Source organism: Ursus maritimus (assembly GCF_017311325.1).
Source record: "Ursus maritimus isolate PB19 chromosome X unlocalized genomic scaffold, ASM1731132v1 scaffold_X1, whole genome shotgun sequence".
Lineage (NCBI taxonomy): Eukaryota > Metazoa > Chordata > Mammalia > Carnivora > Ursidae > Ursus > Ursus maritimus.
In genome coordinates this window covers 123,647,688-123,673,137 of record NW_024423319.1, presented here as the reverse complement: position 1 = coordinate 123,673,137, position 25,450 = coordinate 123,647,688, and the positions used below count along the sequence as shown (strand labels likewise).

Sequence of the window (25,450 nt, the reverse complement as noted above, 5' to 3'; positions counted from 1 at the left end):
TATAATAATATAACTATCATATATGTTTACGTATATATATTACACATGAAATACATTATATATTTATATGTAAATACATATTATAAATAAATGTAAGTATATATTATTTAATAATAAATTAATATAATATGCAGGATCTAGAATATATAGAGAACATAATATATTACATAAATTATTATATTATTATATTACATAATATATTATATTGTTATTATATTACATTATATATAATATAGATAGATATACAAGATACATATATGAATGCCAATACATACATGATAGTAGCAGCAATACCGTGTACATATATGTTCTATTTCATCAGGAAACTGTGCGAAAAATAAACTGTGAAAATAAATTAGATTTTACACAGGTGCATGTGACAATGGGCATCAATAATATATTGTCAGTAGAGATGCAAAGAACAGGCGCAGGGAGCACGAGGAAGGATAGAGTCTTACGGAACCCACCACACGCCCTCGGGGTTAATATGCCAAGCCCAGAGTTCAGGAGGTGTATTTAAAGGCATAGGAAAGTGCTGGGTCTTTGGTTGAGTCCCGGCAATTTGTGGATGGCTTGAAAGTTGGGGATCGAAAATGCATCAGCATCCATAGTGCCGCCCATGCACTCTACCCAGGTGTGAGGTCTCCCCTGGTTGTCCCGTATCACACCAGTCCCCATTCCAGTTCCTAATGTGGAAGCTTTCGGGGTTGGGGGTGTCCAGCCTGGCTCCCCAACCCCATCCCCATCCACGCCAGTGACCCCAACCAAATGCATATACATCAGAGTCTTGTCTATGAGTAGGTCAGGACGCAGAAATAGTCCACGGGGGGACAGACAGGGTTTGGACTTTCCTTCCACTGAAAACATTCGACAAGCACCTGACATTTTACCCTGGGGGGCAGCCAAACCGGGGGCTGGTCCGGGGGCTCCAGGCAAATTCCAACACCGTCCCCTTTGGCCAGAGACCAAAGAGGAAGCAGGAAGTTGGGACCATTGCAATCCCAGCCCCTTCCCCCAGCATGGGCTTGCCCTCTCCCTCACTCCCCATTCACACCTTGGATTTATATCTCGTATCCACGTCCGGCACACTGAGAACACGCTTTTATCCTGTCTTGTCTGGCTTTTCCCCACATTGGGCTATAAAGTCTGCAAAGATTAGGGGTGTGTCCCCAGCAATTGCAACAGTAACTGGCACATAGTAGGTGGTCAGTAGGTATTTGCTAGTTGCATACATGCTAAAATGAATGAATGAATGTATTTCATTGTGCTCAGACTGCCTGCCTGCAGACTCCCGGGGCGGGGGGGGGATGGGTTTAAACACATAAACAGATGTGGGGTTTTAAAATCATACATGACAGGGATGCCTGGGAGGCTCAGTCAGTGAAGTGTCTGCCTTTGGGTCAGGTCATGATCTCAGGGTCCTGGGATGGAGTCCACTGTCGGTCTCCCTGCTCAGCAGGGAGCCTGCTTCTCCCTCTGCCTGTCGCTCCCCTTCCTTGTGCTCTCTCTCTCTGTCAAATAAATAAATAAAATCTTGTAAAAAAATTTTAAAAATATACATGGTGTAATGAAATATTGCACCTTGTAATATGCCAATATTAGGAAGACCTCTGTTCGACCCATGCATGATATTGCAAAATCATAAATGAATTTAGCAGACCTGTCTGCAGGTCAAGATAAACTTGTGCATTTTGACTTTGTAGAGTAGAAAAATTCACTGATGGGTTCCCAGCTATCACGTCGCTTTACCTTAAAGAAACTACCGATTATCAAGTTTCGGTGTGGCATCAAAGCAGGGGGCTCCATATTAGCTTGAAAAGGCAATTACCATGTTCCTCTTTTCCAACCAGTCCTCTGGATGAGGCCAGATATTTCAGACTAAACGGTGTTTTGAAAACGAAGGAATGTGTAAGCAGGAGTGAGAAAGCAGTCTTCTTCTAGGAACCCAGGTATCGAAGAGATCTGCAAATGTATAAAACAAGGCTGCTCTTCCCCCTCCCCAGAATTTTTGTTTGGGAAAATATATTTATTTTTCTGCTGAAAATGTGTGATTTGTGTAAAACGTAATGGGTTTTTTTTTGTGATTACCTTCAACGTATTACATAAACAAACATCTAAAATTTTCTGGTTACTATTTCTAATACGGAAAATAGGGATGTCGTTAACCCATGGAAACAAATGTCTTGGGGTTCCTCGGTAGTTTTTAAGAGTGTCAAGGAGTCTTGTGACCGGAATGTTTGAGAATGTGTGCTAGGTGGTATGAATCAGAATGTTGAAGTCACAGAAAGCCCATCTCAAAATGGGTAAAACCATAAAAAAAAGTATCACCTAACAAGACCTACTGAGGTTTGAGCCTCTGGGGTGGAATGACTTGAGAGTTCAATAATTTCCTCCAGTGGTCAGTCTCTCTGTTTTGCGACCACACCTGTTGCAAGCCATTAGCCAGTTTTACTCATGGCCAAAGACGGCTGCTGCAGCTCCAGCCATCACTAATATCCGGGATCCTAATTAAAGACCGTTTCCTTTCCCTGCCTTCTTTTAAGGATAGAGATTTCCTTCTGGAAGCTACCAGCCTACTTCTCACTCCTGATCAACACACGATGGGCCCCACTGCAACGTGTGTCTTGATAAGAGCGTAAAATATGGATAGATAATTGCAATCTATATATGGCAAAAATTTTCTCTCATTCTCTTGCTTGTGTTTTAGGTTAATTCATAGGGCCTTGGTCACACAGAAAAAAGCGTGGTGCACAATTAAATTGGCCGGTGTCTTTTTTATAGTTTCTGGGTTTGAAATCTATGCCAACACATGATTACTATCATTATTTTTTTTTAAAGTAAGGTTGTATGCCTGTCCCATAATGCTGTTTCTGGCGTATGAACGAAAAGTCGCATTTTCACCGCAGGGCCCCTTCAGAGAGAACGTGGACTCACTTCTGTGGTTAGCAAACGCCTTTTCCCGGGAACCCAGAGGAGAGCACTCGTTCCGCCCAACGCGCCCACAGTGGATGTCGCCAGGTGTCCCCTCTGCACGGCTTCCTGGAGACCCACCATGCTCAGGAGCCCGGCGATGTCCACGGCAGAATGCCTGCCCTGGGTTTAAAAACAGACCAAGCCTTTGGCTGGGGACGGGGAACCGGGGAGGCTCGCCTGTGGCTTACTGCCTTCTGCCCTGCTTTCTGAGCACAAATTCAGAGCAGCAAGGGTCCCACGGGGCAGGCGGGTGTGTGGGGCAGAGATGGGGTCACGATGGAAGTGTTGGGACACAAGGCAGCTTGCTGGGATGTCCTCATCCTTCTGTTTAAACATCTCTGCATTTTCCCCCATTCCGATGCCCTCCGGGAGCCCTGCATCCTTCCCCACTGTCTCCTGCGACCTGGGGCTCCAGCAGCCCCAGCCTACCTCGTCCAGCAATCAGAGCAGAGCTTGAGGTTTGAGTGTGGGGCATGAGGCCCCCACCGGCCCCCAGACTCAGTTTTCTGATCCCAGGGTCCCAGGGCGGTGCTGGACGATGTGCGGCCCTCCCAGGTTCCCCAGGGGGCTGCTGATTATGCCTGCTCGGGGCTGACCCAGGGCTGGCGGGTGGGTGGGAGGCTTGGAGGCTGGGGCGGGGGCCATGCTTCCTTCTCTCAACCTCACCATGCCCCTGGTGTTGTTTCCCGTTCTGCTGAGAGCGGCTAGAACACCAGCATTCCAACTCCTCCTTTTGGAGAGCTTATGGGGGTGATAGGATACAGAATGGCTGGTTTAGGGACAGTGGGAGCAATGTGGGTTTTCCTCCCCCACTCAGCAGGAAAGCGCTGTTCAACTTTAACCCTCCTACCCTCTCAGGGAAAGGGAGTCCACTCTTGCTTTCAGATCCTGTCTGCGTTTTGGAGGCTGGGGAGGGGGTGCTCCTGGCATCTGGGGGTCGAGACCAGGGGTGCACTCTGAACCCTTCGGTGTGCAGAACGCCCCACCCCAGCAAGGGCTGGAGCCTTTGAGAAGCAAGACCCCAGCAGGGAGCCCAATGTGACCTGACATTTGCTCCTGGTAATTCACCCAGATGCCCGCATGGGCGTCTACACAGGAGCAAGAGGCTTGTGATCTACTTGGAGAGAGACGTGCCTGCCCTGAGGCCACGGGAGAGGCGGGAGGCTGCCCTCTGCATGGCTGACCCACCACCAGAGACTCCATCAAGCACTGGATGGTGACCACTGCATTTTGCCTTCGTCATTCCCCACAGAGACCCCTGAGACATACGTTGGGGAAGCTGTGGGGGTGACTGGGGAAGGGGAAACACCCCCATTTCTTTCCTCGGGGCCTGGCAGAGGGCTCTGCCTGGCTCAGCCCCAAGCTGGCTTCGACCCAGAAGGCTCTCTTGCTACAAGACCGTTTCTGGACCAGGGGTGACTTTGCCCCCAGAGGCCACAGGGCAATGTCTGGGGATATTTTCAGTTCTTACAACTGGGTGTGGGGGTGCTCCTGGCACCTGGTGGGTGGAGGCCAGGGATGGTGCTCAGGATTCTACAGTGCACAGGATGCCCCGCCTCAAAGAATGGTCCAGCCCTGGATGTCAGTCCTGCTGATGCCAAGAAACACTGCTTCAGCACAAGAGACTCCATCCATCCATCCATCCGTCCATCCGTCCATCCATCCATTCATCCAAACATCCATCCATCCATCTACTCATCCTTTCATCCAACCATCCATCTACTCATCCTTCCACCTGCTCATCCATCCATCCATCCATCCATCCATCCATCCATCCATCCATCCATCCATCCAACCAACCATCCATCCAACCATCTGTCATATCTATCTATCTATCTGTCTATCTATCTATCTATCTATCTATCTATCTATCTATCTATCTATCATGCATCATTCTATCTATCCATCCATCCAACCATCCATCCATCCAACCAAACATCCATCCATCCATCTACTCATCCTTTCATCCAACCATCCATCTACTCATCCTTCCATCTGCTCATCCATCCATCCATCCAACCATCCATCCAACCATCCATCCTATCTATCTATCTATCTATCTATCTATCTATCTATCTATCTATCTATAATGCATCATTCCACCCATCCAAACATCCATCCACCATCCATCTATCCATCCATTCATCACAGTGGTTAGCACCCCAGGGGTGATTCTGCCCCTCAAGGGACCATTGGCAATGTCTGGAGTTGTTTCCGGTTGTTACAACGGAGGGAGGGAACACCATGTTCCTGGCATCTGGTGGGTGAAGACCAGGGACCCTGCTCCACACCCTACAGTGCCCAGGATGCCCCACCTCAGAGAGTGACCCACCCCACATTCACTGGTGCCAGGCAGAAATCCTGCTAGTGGGGAACGTCTAACCCATGGAAAGGGGACAATTTGGGAACCTCGCTGCCCAATGTGGTAAAGGAGGCAGGAGCTGTCTGGGACATTTGGAAATAGATCTTTTATTGTTGGAGGTCTGTCCCAGGATCCATTCCTCAGAGGAGGGCCCCTGCACACAGCACTCCACAGTTTGCTCACTTGAGGCCAGAATGAGGCCAACCAGAACTAGCCATGGCGTGGATGTGTGGGGACACCTGGCAAATATTGGAGCCAACAGGAAGACCAGCACAGAGGACAGGGAACAAGTGCCTTCCCCTGGAAGCGAGGGGGCTGTCGGGGCCTGAGCAGGACTCACATGGGACCTGACCCTTCCCCCACGTGTCCAGTTTCACAAGAACGTTTCTCCTCTTCCAGGCTGGCAAGCTGGGGATAGAAAACAGGGTACTGACACTGGAGGGGGCTCGCCCCAGATACTTCTCAGACCCTGATGCTCCCACTGCCAGATCAGAGGCTGCAGGGATTTTGAGGAAACTTCTAGAGCCTCCGAAAGCCCTGCAGATACATGTCCAGACTCCAGAAGGAGTCAAGCATGTGCACACAGCCCATGGTGGAGGCAGAGAGCTCTGTGCACCTTCCCGTTGGGACAGGCCAGTGCATAGCAGGTGTGCATTCGGGAGACGGCGAGCGTGGAAATGGTCGGTGTGGTGAGGCAGGCGCTACACTCATGGTTTCTAGATGGCCCTGCCCAGTGCCTGCACCTGCCAGCAATTCCTTAACAGCTCTGGGCCTGTCTGTGATGTGGGGTGAAAATCCCCACCAATATCTATCCCCCAAGGCTGATGGTCATTGTTTGAAATGGAGAGAACCTGGAGCCCTTCCCTTCTCTGTCTCTGCCCCTTCTTTTCTGAGGCCAGTGAGCCCCGATGGCTTTGGAGCATGCCAAGCCCCCGTTCCCCATGGGGTCGCGAGTGGGTGACTTTTCACAATGGGGAACCAGATAAAATCCAGCAAAGCCTTGCTCTAGGAAAGCTGAGATGCTGGGATCATAGTAATAATAATATTGCGCTAATAATAACATTGCTTGGCAATATCCCAGTCTGATGGGCGACGGATGACATCCCCCCCCGACGGTCACGATCGTTAATGAAGTTTAGCATCGGGGATGTCCTCTTGGACCTTTTCCTCTCACTTCTGGAGGCTCCGCTGTGCTGGTTCCCAAAGTGCGGGATGTGGAACCCTAGGTGGGGGTTCCCTGACACCCCCGACGTCTGTGGGGGGTTGAGAGAAGCCGTTTTCGTAATAATACGAAGACCTTGTTCATTGGTATGTAGGCTGACGGTGTAGACATGATGCAGGGTGAACCTGCTGGGCAGGTGGCTGGTGAGAGGGGAGGTGACCCCTCCCCCCCAGGACTCCTCTCTCCCCTTCCCCCACCCCAGCAGGAAGCCCCAGCTGTTTTGTTCCTGAGCGACAGGCATGTCAACTCCCCCTGCAGATATATGTCCCCTGGACACCTCAGCCAGTGGACAATGACAACCTGCTGGATCAAGGAGGACCACAGAGAATGGAGAGTTCCGGAAGTAGTTGCCTGGTGTTTCTGAGCACTGGTCCCTATGCTCTCCTATGGCCCAGCCAAGAGCTGTCTCCTCCCCCAGGAGTTCCTGGCCCATCTGGCAGACGCTTCTCTCCCTCTATGAGTCTCCATGGCTCACATGTCTCCTGTCCTAATACCAACTCCTACCCCACATTCTTCTTCTGACCCTTCAAGGTGTGTGTCCAATATGTTCAGCTCTCCAGGGCAGCATCCCTGGGTACCCACTCCCCCGTGCTCCCCTTTCTCTGTACATTCAACTGTACTGGAGGAAGAGCGGGAGGGTTCAAAATGGCGGCTCCTGGATCCACACCCAAGCCACCTGTCTCCCTGTCCTGCCCAGTTCTGGATGGTTGACTTGAATGACTCCCTCAGTTTTACTCATCACACTGACCGCTTCCACACTAGCGGTCTCCAGAATGAACACCTGCTATGCACACCTCCATTCGTTCATGAACACACGCATTCGCTCATTCCCTTGTTCATGCATTTGATTCATGCATTCACTCCTCACACATTCATTCATTCATGAATACACGCATGCACCCATTCCCTGGTTCATGCATTTGATTCATTCATTCACTCCTGCACACATTCATTCACTCATGAATATTTGCACTCACTCATTCGCTTGTTCATACATTTGATTAATTCGTGCACTCCTGCACACATTCATTCATTCATGAATACACTCATTCACTCATTCTCGTGTTCATGCATTTGATTCATTCATTCACTCTTACGCACACTCACTCACTCATTCATGGATCTGGACCTTCACGCACTCATCCAATTATGCATACATGAACTCACTCATGCACGCATTGAGCCCACGCATCCCGCATTCCTGCATTCCTCCTTCATTCACGCACGCACGCATTCAGGGTTTCGGTTATCCCCGTCCGTACTCACTCACGCACTCGTGCGCGCACATTCCCTCCTCCTTCATGCGTGGATATGCTCCTGCGTTCACGCATGCGGCCGGTCACTCACACATCCAAGTCAGGAGCGCATGGACCGCTCCCCTGGCTTCCCGCTCCACGCCTGCCCACATAGCCGCACTCCCGCCTGCGCACGCGCGCCCTCACCCACGCACGCACTCCCTGGGGCATCCGCCCATGCGCGCCTGGATTCAAGTGCTGAGGCGCCAAGTCTTCATTTATCTTGTGATCCCCTCAGGCGTCCGTGCGTGCGCCCATGCTCGACTCTTTCCTTCGCCTCCCCCTAATTTAGTAAGCTCGAGCGTGCCGCTGTCCCCGAGGGTAGGTTTCCAAACGTGGACTCTCCTGCGCAGCCGGCTGGCCTTGGGCCAGGCCTCCGGGCCACTGCAAACATTTACTCTGGAGCGGGCTGGGTAAAGGTTAAACGTCCAAACCTAGAAACCACGGGCTCCCGGACTCCGCGGGGAGGGGGCCGCAGGGGGCAGGGGCGGGGCGCGGGAACGGAAGGCGGCCGAGGCCCGTCTGCGGCTTTCTGCCGGCAGCAGGACAGGCGAGGCGGGCGGGGGCTGCGGCTCGGCGGTGGGGGACCCGCGCCCTGGAGGCCGAGCGGGGGTGGGGCCGGGCTTCCGGCGAGCGGCCAATCGCGGGCCGCGGGCCGCGGGGCCTTCCCAGCGCCGGCTGGGCGAGAGGCCGCCGGAGCGCGCAGGAGGTGTGGGGCGCGAGGGGTTGCGGGGCGCTGGGGAGGAATCTGCGGAGGGTGGCGCGGGGGCTGCCCGAGCGCCCCGGCTGTGCGAGAGCGCGAGGGAGGCGCGGGGCGGCGGGCGCGGGTAGGGCTGGGGCGGCGGGAGCGCGCAGGAGGTGTGGGGGCGTGGAGGCCGCTTGGGCGTGCCGGGGACTCCGGGGGCGTAGGGCTGCCAGAGAGCCGAGGGACGAGGTATGCAGGGTGGGGCGCGCAGTGGGGTCCTCGCGAGAAAGGGGGTGACTGGGTCGCGGGCCCCGGGTGGGGTCGGGGCCTCCGGGAGCGCGGAGGAGGGGCGGGGCGCAGCCGGGCCGCAGGTAACTGGGGAGCGGCGGACGAGTCGAGGGGCGCCGGGCGGGAGCACACGACCCACGGGAGCCCGGAGGAAGTGCGGGGAGCGGCGGGGACGCTTCTGACACCCGGGTGGGCAAGGGCCTGAGAGTGTCCCAGAACGGGAGTATAGGCAGGGCGCAGAGGGGTCTCAGGTGACTCCGGGGCGAGGACGGGGGTCGAGGGGAGCCTGGCTGGAGGACAGAGGCTGCCCACGATGACGGAGGGTGAGCTGCAGGGCAGAGGAGTCCTGGAGGTCCCTTAGGTTTAGCGGGGCCCAGGTGACTCGGGGAGGGTGGGGGGATGTTGGGCTGGGGCTGGGGCTGCAGCTACGGGTATCTGGAATGCCAAGCTGTCGCCTGCAGGCCCGGAGATCAGCGATCGGCCAGCCGAGGGTCCTCTGAAGACCACGCCTCTGCTAGGCCTTGCTCCGGGCGCCGGAGTCCACCCACCACGCCCAAGAGAGCCCAGGCGCACGTCGGCCCCACTGCGCCCAAACCATGCCGGGTGAGTCTGCGAACGCTTTCCGTGTCAAGCGTCCCTGTTCCTTCTGGCACCTGTGAGATTGATCTGGTCTCGGGGAGAACCCCCGCTTTGCCCGCACAATCACCCCAAGGGCCTCGCCTCCCCAATGCCTTCCCAGTGTGTCCCTGCATTTGCAGAGACTGGCGCTGCCCGGTCAGATGGAGATGGGGTGAGTCTCACCCGCTGGGAGGGGTCCATTGATACCCTGGTCAGGGAGCCTTGAGATTCCTGAATTTCCCTTCTGTAAGAGGCAGTCCTAGGAGTTTAGATGGGCTCCTTTCTTGGGCATAAAATTGCACTGAGTGTGTTTCTGACCGACTGGTAGACAGATAGGAAGTTCATGCCCCTAAAACTTTAGGAACACAATGCCTTTAGGGTTTCCCAAGTTCAGACCACAGGCATAACTCTGTTATTCCAGTAAAGACTGGGGTAATCCCCCAGCAGGACAGCGGGCTTCGAATGGCCACATGGCTGGGGCTTAGGGCAAGGCCTGCCCCCTGCCCCCACGGAGGGTCAGATTCAGTTCTACACACCTGTCCTTTAGGGGGGTTTGTGGACATCAGATGTGGACGGTTCAGAGGGCTAGAAATTAGATAATTGGACTGTGGCCTTAACCCATACGAGAGATGCCTGTCCTATTTTTATCATGAAGACGCCCCATCTTGCACCAGAACAGACCTGATCATCCTTGAGCCCATTTTTTTTTTTTTTTTTAAGCAACAGGTAACTTTGTATTCAGAGGAACAATCTGGTAAAATCACAGAGCAGCTCCCATGCTGTTTTCCTCCCGTCCGACCTCAGAAAGGACGATGGTTGAGGTGGGGGCCGAGGCATGGTTTCCTGTGGTTCCTCCTGTAGGACTCTGCTCCAAGGAGAGGCAGAACGGTTTCTCTGTTCCAGGGAACGGTTTACAGGTCTCCTGAGTGAAAACCACTTTCCCCCAAAGCCGCTAGGGCCCGTATAATGGCAGCATTCAATGAGCAACCTTCGGACGCATCTCCATCGGCCCTGGAATGTGCTCGAAGAACCGAAGTGGGTATTTGACATGTTTTCGGGGAACAAAAGCCACCTTTGAGTAAAAGGGGAGGGGCCGAGGAGAAGCTGGCCATGTTATTTCGGGGGAAGGAGGCGGATAGAAGATGGGTCGAGTGGAGGACACACAAGGAATAGAAACGGATAAAAATGAACCTTTCTCCTAGATTCGTTATGAAACTCTCGGCCACCACGTTCTTCGGGCTGAACTTGATGTTGTGAGAATATCTGGGTTTTTTTTCCCTTAAACCCGTGGTTGGAGTACAGCCACCCGTGTTCTGTGCGTCTCCCCACTCCGTGGCAGTGCCCAGAGTCCCCACCCTGGCTCCATGTTGGGTGGCAGGTGACTCTAATTACGGTGTCTTTGGATGGTCGTGGATGTTCTCTGATGCCAGCGGGATTCGGTCCTCAGTGCGTCACTTGGGGTCCCCAAAGCCCTCCCAGGGGATGTGCTCCCCCCCATGGACCGTGGAGCAGCTCTGCTCTCAGAACCTCCTGGCCTCCCCCTGCTTCACACGTGACTGCTTCTCACATGGAAGCAGTTGATGTGTTCAGACAAAGTAGGTCTGAAACATGAGATGATTGGAAATCTAATTGTTCCGGTGTCTGCATTGATAAGGCTCCGGGGAAGGAGGCCCATCTTTATCAACTATGCCGAGTCAAACCAGACCCGGCCAATGGGATAACAGTGTCCTTCGCAATCATTGAGAGGATAAAAGAGTAGGAATAATCTAGTTGGATGTTTTTCATGTCTTTGTGTTACCTTCCGTTTAGAAAGAATTCGATGTTCTTTTTAGGACTATGCAACCAAGCTCTGCTGCAAATTTTCTTTTTCTTTGAGGAGGATCTAATTTAAATTGTTTACGTACAAATATATAGCCAGTTACAATGATGGAAATGTAGATTCATAGAAAAAGAGTTTCTCGGCCTGAAAAGGGCAGTTGCATCTAAAATTAAACCTGAGCGTGTCAGCAAGTGATTGCTGTGCTCCTTTTCCCCGGTGTGGGTGTGGCATGACTGGGTCTGCTTCCTGTGTTTAATGCCCTGATTTATTAGGGTGCTAGGACTGCCATAACAAATCCCAAGGATGGGGTACCTTAAAGAACACACATTTATTCCTCCCAGTCCTGGAGGCTGGGAGTCTGAGATCCAGGCGGGGCCGAGGCTGCATATCTGAGATCCAGGCGGGGCCAAGGATGGTTCCTCTTGAGGCCTCTCTCCTTTGTATGTAGACGCCATGTTCTCCGTGTGTCCTCCTGTGGTCGTCCCTCTGTGCGTGTCGTGTCCTCATCCCCTCTTCCTGTAAGGACTCCAGTCTTACAGGATCGGGGCCCACCCCAGTGACCTCGATTTTACCTGTATCCCCTCTTTCAACACCTCATCTCCAAATATATCCTCGTTCTGAGTTCCTGGGAGTGAGGACTTCCTCTGAGTTTGGCCAAGGGATGGTGGTGGGGGGCATGTTTCAGCTCATAACACCCGCTGGTTATAGCAGTTACATTTATGTCCTTATAAAAATGCAGCAAAACCAGTGTATGCAGTTACCAATTTGGGTGACTTTGCTGTTTGTATCATATTCCACCCAGTACCTTCCCTCGGGCTAATGCAGCTGCACCTTCCTCGTGTGTGGACAACCATCCCGTCGCAGGGTGGTCTGTTCTGGACATGAGACTCCCTTGTCACCCTGAGGTCTCTGGAGGACCCCCGTCTTTGTTCCTGTGCCTCAGACATGTCCACGGGGGGTGTCTCCTGTCCCTCAAACACCTCGTAGATGTGGGTAGATACATGATAGATATGATGGATGGGGGATAAAGAAATATGATGGTTGGATGGATGGGTAGATAGATGATAGATCTGATGGATGGATAGATATGACAGATGGGTGGATGGATGGATAGATAGATGATAGATAGATAGATAGATAGATAGATACGACAGATGGATGGGTAGATGGATGGATGGATGGATGGATGGATGGTGGATGGATGGATGGATGGATAGATGGATGGATAGGCAGGTGGATGGATGGATAGATAGATAGATAGATAGATAGACAGACTGACGTAGTGATGGATGGATAGATCGACAGACATAGGGATGGATGGTTAGATGAATAGGTGGATGGATAGATAGATATGATGGATGGATGCATAGACAGACACAGACAGATAGATACATACTTTGGGGGGCTGCGAAGTTGACTTTGAAACTTCACTGTCTGAGTGTAACCCACAAGTCACAGGGGAGACATCAGGAATTTGCACACTCTTCTTAATTCGGGAAAATAGCAGCAGCAGCAAGAACGTGCAGACAGGAGCCTGTTGTAACAGGCGCATTCTGGAATTTACCCCCATGGAATGTAAAAGGTCAAGGAGCCCCCCCGCCCCCCGGGAACTGGGCCTCAGAAGCTTGTGTTTGTCGTGTTATATTTAGCGTGAATGCCAGTCCTTTGGGCCCTGCTTCAGGAGCCGCTGGCCCGGGGAGCAGAGGACGCTCTGCTCTTTGAGAAGCGAGGTCTGTGTGTTCTCGCCCCGCAGAGCGTGCCGCGAATTTTAATTTCTGCAGACAGCACAGGAGCCTGCACAGGATTTCTTTAAACTGTTGTCTCTCTCCTGGCAACACGCTCCTGGGGGAGCAGGAATTAAGTTGGTTGGAAGTCCCCATAAAAGCTACCACCACCACGAGTATGCACTTAGACTGGAAATTGCCGTCAATTGGATCCCCCGTCAGCATTTCTCTCCCTCCTAGTGAGACACTGAAACTGGGCAGAGTTTTGTTTTGTTGTCTTGTTTGTTTATTTCTTGTGAGTTGGGCAGGCATCTGCATCCTTGCTGAGATAACTAGGCAGTTGCTTACATGTTTTGTTTGTGTCTCAGATTCAGGTATTTGGGATGAGTTTTTTAGACTTGAATGCAGAGCAAAATAAGGCATTACGTGTAGGCTCCTTACGCTCTGTGTGTGTCTGCATGTGTTGGTGTGTTTTCAAAGGAAAAAGACGTAGGGGGTGCCCGGGTGGTTCAGCATGTGAGTCTTGATCTTGGGACGTGAGTTTGAGCCCCACATTGGGAAAAGAGATAGATAGATAGATAGAGAGAGAGAGAGAGAAAGGAAAAGAAAGAAAGAGGGAAAGAGGGAGGGAAGGAAGGAAAGAAAGAAAAGAAAAGAAAGAAAGAAAAAAAGAAGAAAGAAAGGGAGAGGGAGAGAAAAAGAAAGGAAGGAAGGGAAGGGAAGGACGGGGAGGGAGGGAGGGGCAAGAAAGAATAGAAAAGAAAGGAAAAGAGATAAAAGAAAGAGGGAAGGGAAAGAAGGAAGAAAGGAAAGAAGGAAGGAAAGAAAAAGAAAGGAAAAGAGAGAAAAGGAAAGAAAGAAAGAAAGAAAGAAAGAAAGAAAGAAAGAAAGAAAGAAAGAAAGGAAAAGAAAGAAAGAAAAAAAAGAAAAGAAAGAGAAAGAAAGGGGGCAGGGCAAGAAAAAATAGAAAAGAAAAGGAAAGAGATAGAAGAAAAGAGGGAAGGAAAGAAGGAGGGGAAGAAGAGAAAGAAAGAGAAAGGAAAGGAAGGGAGGAAGGAAGGAAGGAAAGAAGGGAGAAAATGAAGTGTTCCTAGTGAACATCTGTAATCTATCGAGCAGTTATTTGGTTCAGTGGGTGAAGCTTCAGAGAGAGGGGTGACGGCCAGCCCCGCCACCTCCTGAGATCCCCCGGGAACGTGACTCTGGTGTCTCTGTTCACACCCGCAGTGTCTGACCAGGCGTTCGTGACGCTGGCCACCAACGACGTCTACTGTCAGGGCGCGCTGGTCCTGGGACAGTCACTGAGGAACCAGCGTGCGACCAGGAAGCTGGTGGTACTCATCACCCCTCAGGTGTCCAGTCTGCTCAGGTAAGTCGGGACGACCTTCCCGTGCCCGGCCGGTTCCTGCGGCTCTACGCCTTGCTCTCGGAGGACCGTTGGTGGGTCTGGAGCTCCGGCCGACTTGGTGGGCGTCCGACGCTCGTACGCTCAATTCGTCATCTAAGGAGGCGAGTCTTGTAGAGAAAGTGAGAGATTGAAGGTTGGACGTCGTCGCGAGTCACATGTGGTTCTCCACAACCCTGCAACGTGCAGAATGGATTTCTGCATCCTGGCGCGTCTCTGTCCCCGTGTAGGATGTTTCCAGGGAAGATGAGTCGCGGTACCTCCAGGGGGCCGTGCCGTGTGCATGGCTGTGTCCTGTTGTGGTGCTGAGTACATGTCTAGGGGCGAAGGACAGCTCTGAGTTTCTCTCGATTGCTCTGGAAAACAAACGCAGGAGGCACGGTGTTCGGCCAGGCTTAGAGACGTTACAGCAGGTGGGACGTGGGGGCCGTCCGAGCATGGGATCCGTATAGATGAGCAGCAAAGAGCAGAGCCATCAGGCCGAGCGCACGCGCGGCTCCTTAGAGCTGGAACGCGTGGGACACCTGATAGCCACGGGAACAGTGCCACGTGGCCGGCTCCTCTGTGAGCTTTGTACACAAGCTCACTCATGTGAATTGCACGGTTCCCCTTGGGTTGGGTGTTGTTGGTGCCAGGCTTGCCTCCGTTTACCAAGAGTCCTCGGGCAGGTGTAGCAGAGCGGGGATCCCAGCCTGTCCCCACCTCATCATGCTCCACTCCGCCGTCTACTCCCCATGATGAGAGACGGTGAGCTGTCCGAAGGTCAGCGGTCAGCGAGGCTGGGCTTGAGGGTCTGAGGGAGAAGAGGGGAGACCGAGGGGTGGGGGCAGGGCAGGGCACACACCACCAGCCCAGGATAAGCAAGACTCCCCCTTGGTAGCCAGTGAGGTCACACTCGGTGGACACAAGGTCTGTAGAGGAAAGCATGGTTGGCAGGGACAAGGAAGTGGGGCAAGTTCCTGCCATGATTGGTCCATGATGTGTCTCCTGGAAATAGCCACGTGCCCATGCAGTGATCTGAATGCACGTGACTCCTACAGTCCGGGAATGGCGTGCTCTTGGCTTGAGAGTGCCGTGCTGGCCTTGAGATGGGAGGTCAAGGATGACTCCATGCTTAGATTGATAAGGATGCCCGCAGGTCTATGAGTGTGTGCTCACAGATGCGGACACCTGAGCCTGTTGGCACCCCGTTCTGTAGAGCGGGTTGTGCTTTCCAGCCTGAGTGTGGGGACCTTTCCATCTGTAGACATGCGGTGGTGTCCCCACAATGTCATGAATGGCGTGAGTTCCTTGGGAGACCATTTGTTCCGGATGCTCCCAGGTGATGGCTGTCAGCTCGGAGTAGCCGTGTGCATGGAGACTTCTCTGGGCGGCTGCTGTGAGAGCAGAATTTCATGAATTTGGGGCTTCTGGAGGCAAGGTCGAGATGCCTGGAATTTGGAGGACCTTGCAGTTTGCCACGGGCAAATAAGTGCAAGGAATGACAGAAGAGTTTTGTGATAGACACGTGGGCATGGGGTGTTCTAGTTTGTCCTTGGCTGTGGGCAGTGTGGACAGGGCTGTGGTGTTCATGTGTGGGGTGAGCCTGGAAGGGGACTGGGAGGTTAGAGGAGGCCTTCCTGGAGGCAGGGGTTGGCAGACAAGAGTCGGGCTCTGGGCGGGCAGCATTTGAGGACATGGGGAGGCCCAGAGTTTGCAGAAGCCTAGGAAAGTGTGCATGGGCTCATCTCTGGTACTCTGATGGCCACTCCAGTAAGGGGTTGTCCCAGTTAGCAATGGGGCACCAGGAAAGGAAGCTGGGGCAGGGCCACTGGAATTCAGCCCGGCTGTAGTAGGCACAGAGACTTCATTAGTCAGTGCAAGGATGTGGCCCCTAGAGCGGTTTTCCGCTCTGTCCTTCGCTACTCATTAAATGAGTGATGTCAGGTTCGCTTGGCCAGCTCTCGGGGCTGAGATCTGAAAGGCCAGTTCTGATCCGGACTCGGTAGTCTGAGGGAATAGGGAGAACCCACCCACCCCGTGAGGAGGCATCAAAGTGGGAAAGCCCACTTCTTGTGTCAAGGTGAAGACACAGAAGAATTTAAATCAGCATGGAGCCTGCAAAATATTTCCCCGAGTGAAGGAGAGGACATCATATCAAGTTCAGGGGAGAGACCGTATTCATGAAAAAAGTTAGTGCAGGGAACGGAAGGACTTTGGAAAAATTCCGAGGTGTGCTTTCAATAAAATTCGTGGAGTAGAGACTTGTCACAAATGGAGCTGCTAGGATGGACTGAGTTGAAAGGGGCCTGGTTGTGAGCTGAAGAAATGTTAGCAGCAAATAAAAATTACTAAAAAAATTAAACTTTTTAGAGACCCCCCCCCCTTACATGTAATCTGCCCTGCAGACTGTGAGAGTCATTGTTACGGAAAATGTCAGATGTTTCCCAGTATCTGATCAGAAGTTTACAGAGTAGGAAGCTTTAAAAGACAGGTGGGCCTGCTCCAAAGCTGAGAGCCAGTGAAACCATCTTGGAAACAAGGATGTATTTGAAAAAGATTTCCCAAGGTGAAGAAACGCCAGGAAACATGGGTACCACCAAGCGTGACAAAAGCAAATAAAGATCCCCAACGTAGATGTCCATATATTGACAACTTTTTAAAGTGGTGGTGATACGGATTTCTGGATACATCCAAGAAGCCATCCAGCCAAGTTCATTGGTCATTAGCAATGTGGTTGGAAGGGCTTCTCAAGCACGCAAGTCCTTAGGGACTTTGCTGCTTAAATAAAAGCTGAATGCTCTATCAAAAAACAGAACTTGGGGCTCCTGGGTGGCTTAGTCATTAAGCGGCTGCCTTTGGCTCAGGGTCTGATCCCAGGGTTCTGGGTTTGAGCCCTGCATCGGTCTCCCTCCTCCACTGGAAGCCTGCTTCTTCCCCTCCCACTCCCCCTGCTTATGTTCCCTCTCTCACTGGCTATCGCTCTCTCTGTCAAATAAATAAATAAAATCTTAACAACAACAACAAACAGAACTTAGCGAGAAAGTTCTTTCTGGCAGGACAAGGAGACGAGTAAAAACCTAGTATTGAGGGCAAATAATTGTTGTAAATATATTTATGAAGCTAAGCACATTTAAAAAGGACCTGTTATATAAATATGTATTTTATTTATCAAGTTTTAATTTAAATTCCAGTTAAGTAACGTATCATGTAGTATTAGTTTCAGGAGTACAATATAGTGGTGCAACACTTCATACATCACCTGTGCTCATCCCAAGTGCGCTCCTTAATCCCATCACCTGTTTCACTCATCTCCTCTACCTGCTATATTCATTTAATAAACGATGGACAGAGTTATTGGATCACGTGTAGAAGAAAGGAAAAGCACAAATGATTGTGTGGTTTTCTAACGGTAAGAATCCAGGCAAGAGATGTTACATAATAAAGAGAATTCACATTTCAGATATACCGCTCAAAATCCTTTACGTGCCAACGATCACCGTATAACGCACGTCAAGAAAACCCTATTCGATACACAGGCAAATGCAAACAATGGTAGAGGGAGAGTCTCTTTATATGGTTTTCCTAGTGTTTAACTCACAAATGAAGCGGACACGTGAGTAAATTGATCTAATGAATAATGCATGAGGTATCTCTTAAATGCTATGCATTATGTAAACAGTGATCTTTGTTCTCATCAGCCATGGACCACTTAGAAAAATTGATTTTATACTCCTGGTACAAGGAGGCATTTAACGTGTCACTTGAAGCAGGAATTGAGTGTTATAGACTTTGACTATAATGTAATGAAAGTAGGCATTAATGGCAAAACGAATTTAAAAACTGCATTACCCTTAGACATTTTAAATCAGAAATTCCTAAACACTCATAAGTGAACAAATCAAAGTCTGTGGTACTTAAAAAAGTACTAGTAATATGGGCACCTGGGTGGCTCAGTCGTTAAGCGTCTGCCTTCGGCTCAGGTCAGGATCCCAGTGTTCTGGGATCGAGCCCCACATCGGGCTCCTCCGCTGGGAGCCTGCTTCTTCCTCTCCCACTCCCCCTGCTTGTGTTCCCTCTCTCGCTGGCTGTCTCTCTGTCAAATAAATAAATAAAATCTTAAAAAAAAAACACTAGGAATGTGAATGCTACCTATAAAACCAAAGGGGAAAGCTAGAGTCATTCCAGAGAGAAACATTAAAATCGGTGAAGAAGTAAATTACCGAGTTCAAAACAATTTTACATTAAAACAAACAAAAAATACAGAAGGCAAATAATACAAAAACTAAAATCAGTGAAGAAATTACCCAGTTTGAAAATTTTTTTTATTAAAACAAACAAAAAATACATTAGGCAAACAATACGAAAATTAAAATCAGGGGCTCCTGGGTGGCACAGCGGTTAAGCATCTGCCTTCGGCTCAGGGCGTGATCCTGGCGTTGTGGGATCGAGCCCCACATCAGGCTCCTCTGCTATGAGCCTGCGTCTTCCTCTCCCACTCCCCCTGCTTGTGTTCCCTCTCTTGCTGGCTGTCTCTATCTCTGTCGAATAAATAAATGAAATCTAAAAAAAAAAAAAAAGAAAAAAATTAAAATCAGTGAAGAAATTGTCTAGTTGGAAAAAAATTTAAAATAAGCAAACAAAAAATACATAAGGCAAGAAGGAAGAGATTCATAAAAACTGAAAACTGGGAACAGGAAACAAACCAAGTGTTGGATTATTTAAAAGTAAATTAAGATGACAGAAAACATAAGTATCCAAAATGAAAGTGAAAAAGTAGTCATTTGCATGCAATTTCAATTTTAAAAGCAAATAGGACACAGAGCACTTTGCTGGTAATCCTGACAAAATACTAGATCGTTGTAGGGAAGCTCAGATGACCCCACATTGATTCTAGAAGACACAGAAAACTTTGCTCACCAGTGCCCCGGGGTGGAAAACAGAGAATGTTATCAAAGGCTTATCTGGTAGAAGGTTCTGAGCCTGGGCAGTTACAAAGGACGTTCTGTGACGTTGGCCACAATGAATGAATTTCCATGTGATTGGAGCTGTCTCAGAGCTGAGGAAAAAAATGAATGTGTTCATTTATTTTAAGAAACTGTCCTGATCTTGATACCCAAACTTGATTTACAGGTTTGGTTGTGTTTTACATATAGACGAGAAAAGCCACCGAGTACACAACAGCCGCAACACCTCGAGGTGTATCATAGGGAAATGAATGGTGCCCTAAGGAAGACATTCATGATCTCCGTGTCATTCAGCCCATCCATCTATCAGAGAAAGGCAGTGATGTGGTCCTTTGAATATAACGCTAAATGTGTACTAAGATGAATTCAAGTAGATTGGGAGTGTAAAGGTAAAGTTTTTAAAGCACAGAGAAATCTTAGAAGTCAGTAGATCAGGGTGTCTCAGCCTGGGCACTACTGACATGTGGGGTTGGATGGCTCTCTGAGTTGGGGAGTCCTGGGCACTGGAGGGTGTGGAACAGGGTCCCTGGTTTCCACCTGCCGTATGCTGGTAGGATCACCGCTCACAACCCACAATCTGCAGAAAAATGTCTCCAGATACTAACATGAATGGATGTTTCACTCATCTGAACGTGGGGAAAGCCATCTTAAATTAAAGCAAGAGAGGACACCAGGACCTCTACAGGTCAGAAATAGTATGTGTAAAAGTAAAAGATCAAACAAAGAAACTAAGGAACACATTTACAAAATCTACAGTGGGGAGGAGGCTTGTTATCTATATAATATTCAAGAAGTCTTCCAACCAGGCTCCACAAACGGACAGACAAACGTAGCAATGGTGGAGGGTATGAACCATCAGTACGTCTACGGGGGATATTTATGACCAGCTAGGTTGGCAACTGTCTTTGTAAATGTTGGTGTTTTGGGGGGCAGACTTTCATCTTTGACATCAGGTGACGTCATTAGACTAGAAGCAAATTGGCTATAACCCATTCTCTCAAAAGTGTTTCAACTTAATTGATACATAAAGTGCACTTCCTCTTGCCAAAAATGAGCTCTTCGGCTCCCAGAGAGAAACACTTTCCCCTGTGTCCAGACCCCTGACTTTCAGAGTCAGACCGGAGGCTCTCGCAGATGCAGAGCTGGGAACACTGACCCCGACATAGACACACGTCCTCATGTGGCTTGTTTGGAACCAAGACAGGAAACATGGGGTCTTTCTTGGTTGCCTGCTGGCCCATCAGTCCCCCTAGTGATTGGGGCAGTCATTTTTTTTTTTTTTTTTTTTATAGAACTGTCCTGATAAAGCCAAAAAGACCCCAGAAGAACACATGATCCTGTCCTCCATTCCTGTTTGCTCAGGGTTGGTAAAAGCTGCCAACACTGACTTTCTTCAGTCTCTTGGTCCACTTAAGGAGAACTGTAAAATAATTCAGAAACATCCAGAAATCCTGGGAAGGTTCAGTATTACAGAACCAGTTAGCTTTTATAGGACGCATTACATACTTTGCAGTCATTGGGAGGGCTGAGGAACAGTGCCCTGTGGTCCAGTGACAAACAGTGACAGGTGACCAAACGTGACCGAGGGTGTGGGTATGAGGACCACCACTCTGCTCTTCCAGGCTGTGTGGTCCAAGTGCACAGTGGGGTAATGTTTCTGCAGAAAGCTTCAAACAAATTGTCTTGAAACTTCATTCTGAGCCCAGGCACTTATTTTGAGAAAACAGGCAGAGCTGAACAAAGGAATTTAAGGACATACATCACAGTCTATTTGTAGCAACATGGAGTGATATTTCTTTTGCCCTCCACTCCCCCTGCTCCTGGATCTTTATACAACCCTAAGGATGCCATAAATTCCATAAATAACTGGGTTAAAAGCAAGGGAAACTTGGCGATGAGATAGTACTTTCTCAGAGACGTAGGTACTTTCAATACCGTTCGATAAAAAAGCACCGAAAAATGTAAGGTACGAGCCGGTACAGATAGACCCCGGAAGCACCAACATCTGCCTAATAATGGAAGTTTCAAATGGAGCAAAAGAGAGAACAGATTGTAGGAAATAACTCCTCTCCTATTTCAGCTCTGAGAATGCCCCGTGAGCGTTGAGCAGAATGAACGATGTTGATCCCGAGGGGTGGCGTTACAGACCACCAAGAACCGAGAAAGGTCGTCAGGTTGAGAGAGCTGATGTCTCATATGTTCTAGAGCAAAGTAATTTCATGTGTGTGTGTCTTCTAAAGTATACTGACGTAGAGTATTACGTTAGTTTCACATGTACAGCACGGTGTTCGACATTGCAGAATGCTCACCACAGTGAGTATGGTCACTGTACAAAGTTATGACGGTATTATTGACTACATTCCCTATGCTCTACTCTTCATCTCTGTGACTTACTCACTTTATATGGGAAGTTTGAACCTCTTAATCGCGTCATCTGTTTCACCCTGCCATCCTCCCATGGGGGCAAAGTAATTTTGGAATGAGATTTCTGTATTCAGCCAAATTAGTGCAATTTGAACGCAAATTAAAGATGTTCCAAATACATAAAAGCTTGTATCTTGGAGGAGATACTTCAGCCTATGAAAACATGCTATTTCTTCTCAAAACCTTTACCCATTGATTTTAGCCTCTACCGATGGATCTTGTCAACAATAATTATTACTGTGGTATTAGCCTAACTGTGATTTTCTATTTCCCTTGTTCCTGATGCATTTAGTATTTGGAATTCTTCTATAGCGAATTGCTGCTCCTTCTTCCCCATTTACTTATTTTTCAATTATGATATTAGTATGGATCCATGAATATTCATTGTATACTTTAGGTTTGTTATTTGTTTTCTTATTCAAATTTGATTGGCTCCTGATATCCTTTTGACATTCCCCCATCTTTTTTTGGCTCCTCCTTAATTTTTCATCATTGCAAGAAAATCCAGCCTATGATGAAGTAGAATTTAAGCAAAAATAAAAAAATTAATGGACTAGAGGAAAATTTCATTTTGATAAAAAGTACAGTCTTTCAGAATTTGAGTCTTGAACTTGTATGCAACTAACAATGTAGGTTTTGAATACATAAGACAAAAACTGATCGAGATTGTAGTGGACATCTGTCAGTTTCTCCCTGCTCAGCATTCATTCCCATGGCCCGTGCATTTTTCAAAGAGAAGTATCTTCCTAAGGGATAGTGGAATCAGTCTACCTAAGACAATTGTGTACAGTTGTAAAGTTTTTCAAGTTTGCATAAGGTTTAAGCATGAGTGGACAGTGTGCAAAGCTCCCTGGGAAAAATAAAGCCTGAACATGAAGATTGTGGTGAATTTGATAGGGTTTTAGATCTGTGTTTCATGTGTGTGAGTAGCAAAGGGGTGTCATCTTGAAGGGGTAGCATGTCCTGTGTTGAGTGTTCCCTTGCTCTCCTAGTACCTGGCGTGTGTCTTTTCCAGGGTTATCCTCTCGAAGGTTTTTGATGAGGTAATCGAGGTGAACCTGATTGACAGTGCAGACTACATCCACCTGGCCTTTCTGAAGAGGCCGGAGCTTGGGGTCACCCTCACCAAGCTCCACTGTTGGACCCTCACCCATTACAGCAAGTGTGTCTTCCTGGATGCAGATACTCTGGTGAGTACAGGGGAAGAATGAGGACCAGACACTCCACTTGATAAGGAACCCCTCAGAGACAATGCCGTTCCCTGTTTACGGAGGCTGCTAATTCTTACAGGTGGATTCCCAGCAAATAACGTGCATCTCTGTCACCAGCATTGACATTCAGTGCATGAAAATCAGGTATAACACAGTGTTTGCACTCCAATAACCGTGCCCAGGACACTAACGGACTTGAAAGCATGCTCCTTCCCTAGGAGGGCTTTATAATGCATGATTTCATCGACACAAAACAGAATAATGAGAAAAAATATTTTGCCTTGATTGCACCTTGAATGACATCGTTCGGGCTGGACCGGCACACCTGGCTTCTTAGGCTGTGGCTAGCATCCTCCACTTGTCATTTCGGGCTAGACCTGCCGTGTAGGAGCCTATGATGACTACTTTCAAAAACAGCCACGGGAAAGTTGAAATGTAAAATGAAGTTTGGGTGTTGGCATCCATTCTAGTTTGTCTCAGTTGTGCCAAAGCAACAGGGTAGGAACATGGACAGGTGCAGAGGAAAATAAGACCAATAACACAATCAGAGACTTGTGTCCTTTTTTCCAAACAGATTACACTTTAGAAAGGCAGTGGGTGTCAGAGGCGTCTGTAATCAGTAGGCAAGTTCTGGAAGGCGACTGATGACATTGTATTGACTTGCAAACCTCTCCCTTCACGTGTTTTCAGAGTTTTCTTGGTCACATTTGCTAGATTAAAGAGGATACACAGTCAGGCGAGTTCCATAGAGGATTTTAAGAACCTTGAGAAAATAATTTAGTTTCAGACGTGGTGTTACTTCAGTCACTTGAAATAAACCGGAGAGCAATCTTACACACTCTTCTCTTTTGAATGTAAACCGAAAATAAGAGTCAGTCCAAAAATCGGGGTGGCTCAGTCTGTTAAGCATCTCCCTTTGTCTCAGATTATGATCTCAGGGTCCTGGAATCGAGTCCCGCACCAGGGCTCCACACTCAATGGGGAGTCTGCTTCTTCCTTTCTCACTCCCCCTGCTTGTGCTCACTCTCTTTTTGTCAAATAAATACATAAAATCTTTTAAAAAATGGGCAGGAGTTTCCAATCACTAGACATTGAGCATCCTCACGTTTCTGCTGCATTTGTCACCTGCGTCCCAGACGTAAGAGAAGTCTTGCTACAGGTCCCATGCTCTGCTTTGCCAGGTGCTATCCAATATCGATGAGCTGTTTGATAGGACAGAGTTTTCTGCAGCCCCCGATCCCGGATGGCCGGACTGCTTCAACAGTGGTGTATTTGTCTTCCAACCGTCTCTGGAGACCCATGGCCTCTTGCTGCAGCATGCCACTGACCACGGCAGCTTTGATGGTGAGTGACGGGAAGCCGGAAGTGGGTGGAAGAGGATGGGGCTGTTTCTGGGACCCGTACCCCTGCCTCATCCTCATTTCCCCCCAGATACGTGAATGGCAAAGACAGTTAAAGAAGCAGTGGAAGAATGTGGCCAGACAGGATGATAGGAATAAGTGAATTTAGTAAGTAAACACGCAACAGAGAAAACCATTGAAGAAAATATCCTTAGTGAGTAGGAAGAAGGGTTCCCCAATCCTGATCATACAGAAATGCATAGGCAAACCTTTCTCTGAAGACCAGATAATAGATTTTTTTCAGCATCACGGGCCATATGATCTCTGCTGCAAATATTTAACCCTGCAGTTGTAGAGTGAAATGACAATACTTACATGAACATGGCTGTGTTCCAATAAAACTTTATTTACAAAAATGGATACAAACGTCTGTTGGCCAGGCCCTGATATAGAATAAAGGGAACAACTCAAGTAAGTAATGAGAAGCTGGTGTCTGACTTGAATGGGCATTAATAGATGGGGAAAATGCTAGGATTGTTGTCACATAAAAGAGTAGACTGGGGAAGAATCATCTATGGGTAAGGACGAGGAGTTAGAGCACTGTGGATGTTGGATACAATTCCTTGCGGTAGGCGTGGAGAATTTGGGGGACAATACAAGGGTTTGTTATCAATGGTTTGGGTTATGGGTGGAGGATTTTGGAGAGAATACGCGCTGTTAAAATGAATGGTATGGGCGATCCATCCTTTTTGAGACAAGCGGTCATATTGTCGTGGGCAGAGAGGACATAATGGGACCCCGCGTGCAGGTGTGCGTGTTAAGCCCTTCAAACACATCTTGAATTCTTCGAATTCACATGTACCATCCGTGATTAACCTCCTGGAGTGTACGTTCACCGTTTAGGGGCAGATCAAGGCTTATTGAACAGCTTCTTCAGTAGCTGGTCCACGGCAGACATCCACAAGCACTTACCGTTCATCTATAACTTGAGCAGTAACACGGCGTACACCTATAGCCCCGCGTTCAAACGGTAAGTTCTCCACTTTCTAGATCCTTCTACGTCTGCTGCCCTCCGGCAGCCCTGTCTCTAGAATCTTTATCAGCTTTTGGCATTTGGGGAGGAAAAAAAACGTAGATC

General features: G+C 49.1%; 1 protein-coding gene across 5 annotated transcripts in view; it reads left to right on the top strand.

Moving 5' to 3' along the window:
* Positions 1 to 8,541: 8,541 nt before the first annotated feature.
* Positions 8,542 to 25,450, top strand: part of GYG2 (glycogenin 2) — a 35,224-nt gene continuing 18,315 nt past the window's right edge. For 2 of the 5 annotated variants that reach the window (XM_040634853.1, XM_040634851.1), the window contains exons 1-6: positions 8,542 to 8,561; positions 9,287 to 9,428; positions 14,214 to 14,355; positions 22,777 to 22,951; positions 24,154 to 24,316; positions 25,216 to 25,342. In XM_040634853.1, the coding sequence (XP_040490787.1) occupies positions 9,422 to 9,428; positions 14,214 to 14,355; positions 22,777 to 22,951; positions 24,154 to 24,316; positions 25,216 to 25,342 (614 nt within the window). In that variant the 5' untranslated portion in view covers positions 8,542 to 8,561; positions 9,287 to 9,421. Of the gene's footprint in view, positions 8,562 to 8,771; positions 8,787 to 9,286; positions 9,429 to 14,213; positions 14,356 to 22,776; positions 22,952 to 24,153; positions 24,317 to 25,215; positions 25,343 to 25,450 lie in introns of those variants that run through there. The other 3 variants (XM_040634844.1, XM_040634834.1, XM_040634839.1) reach the window with 2 other exon arrangements.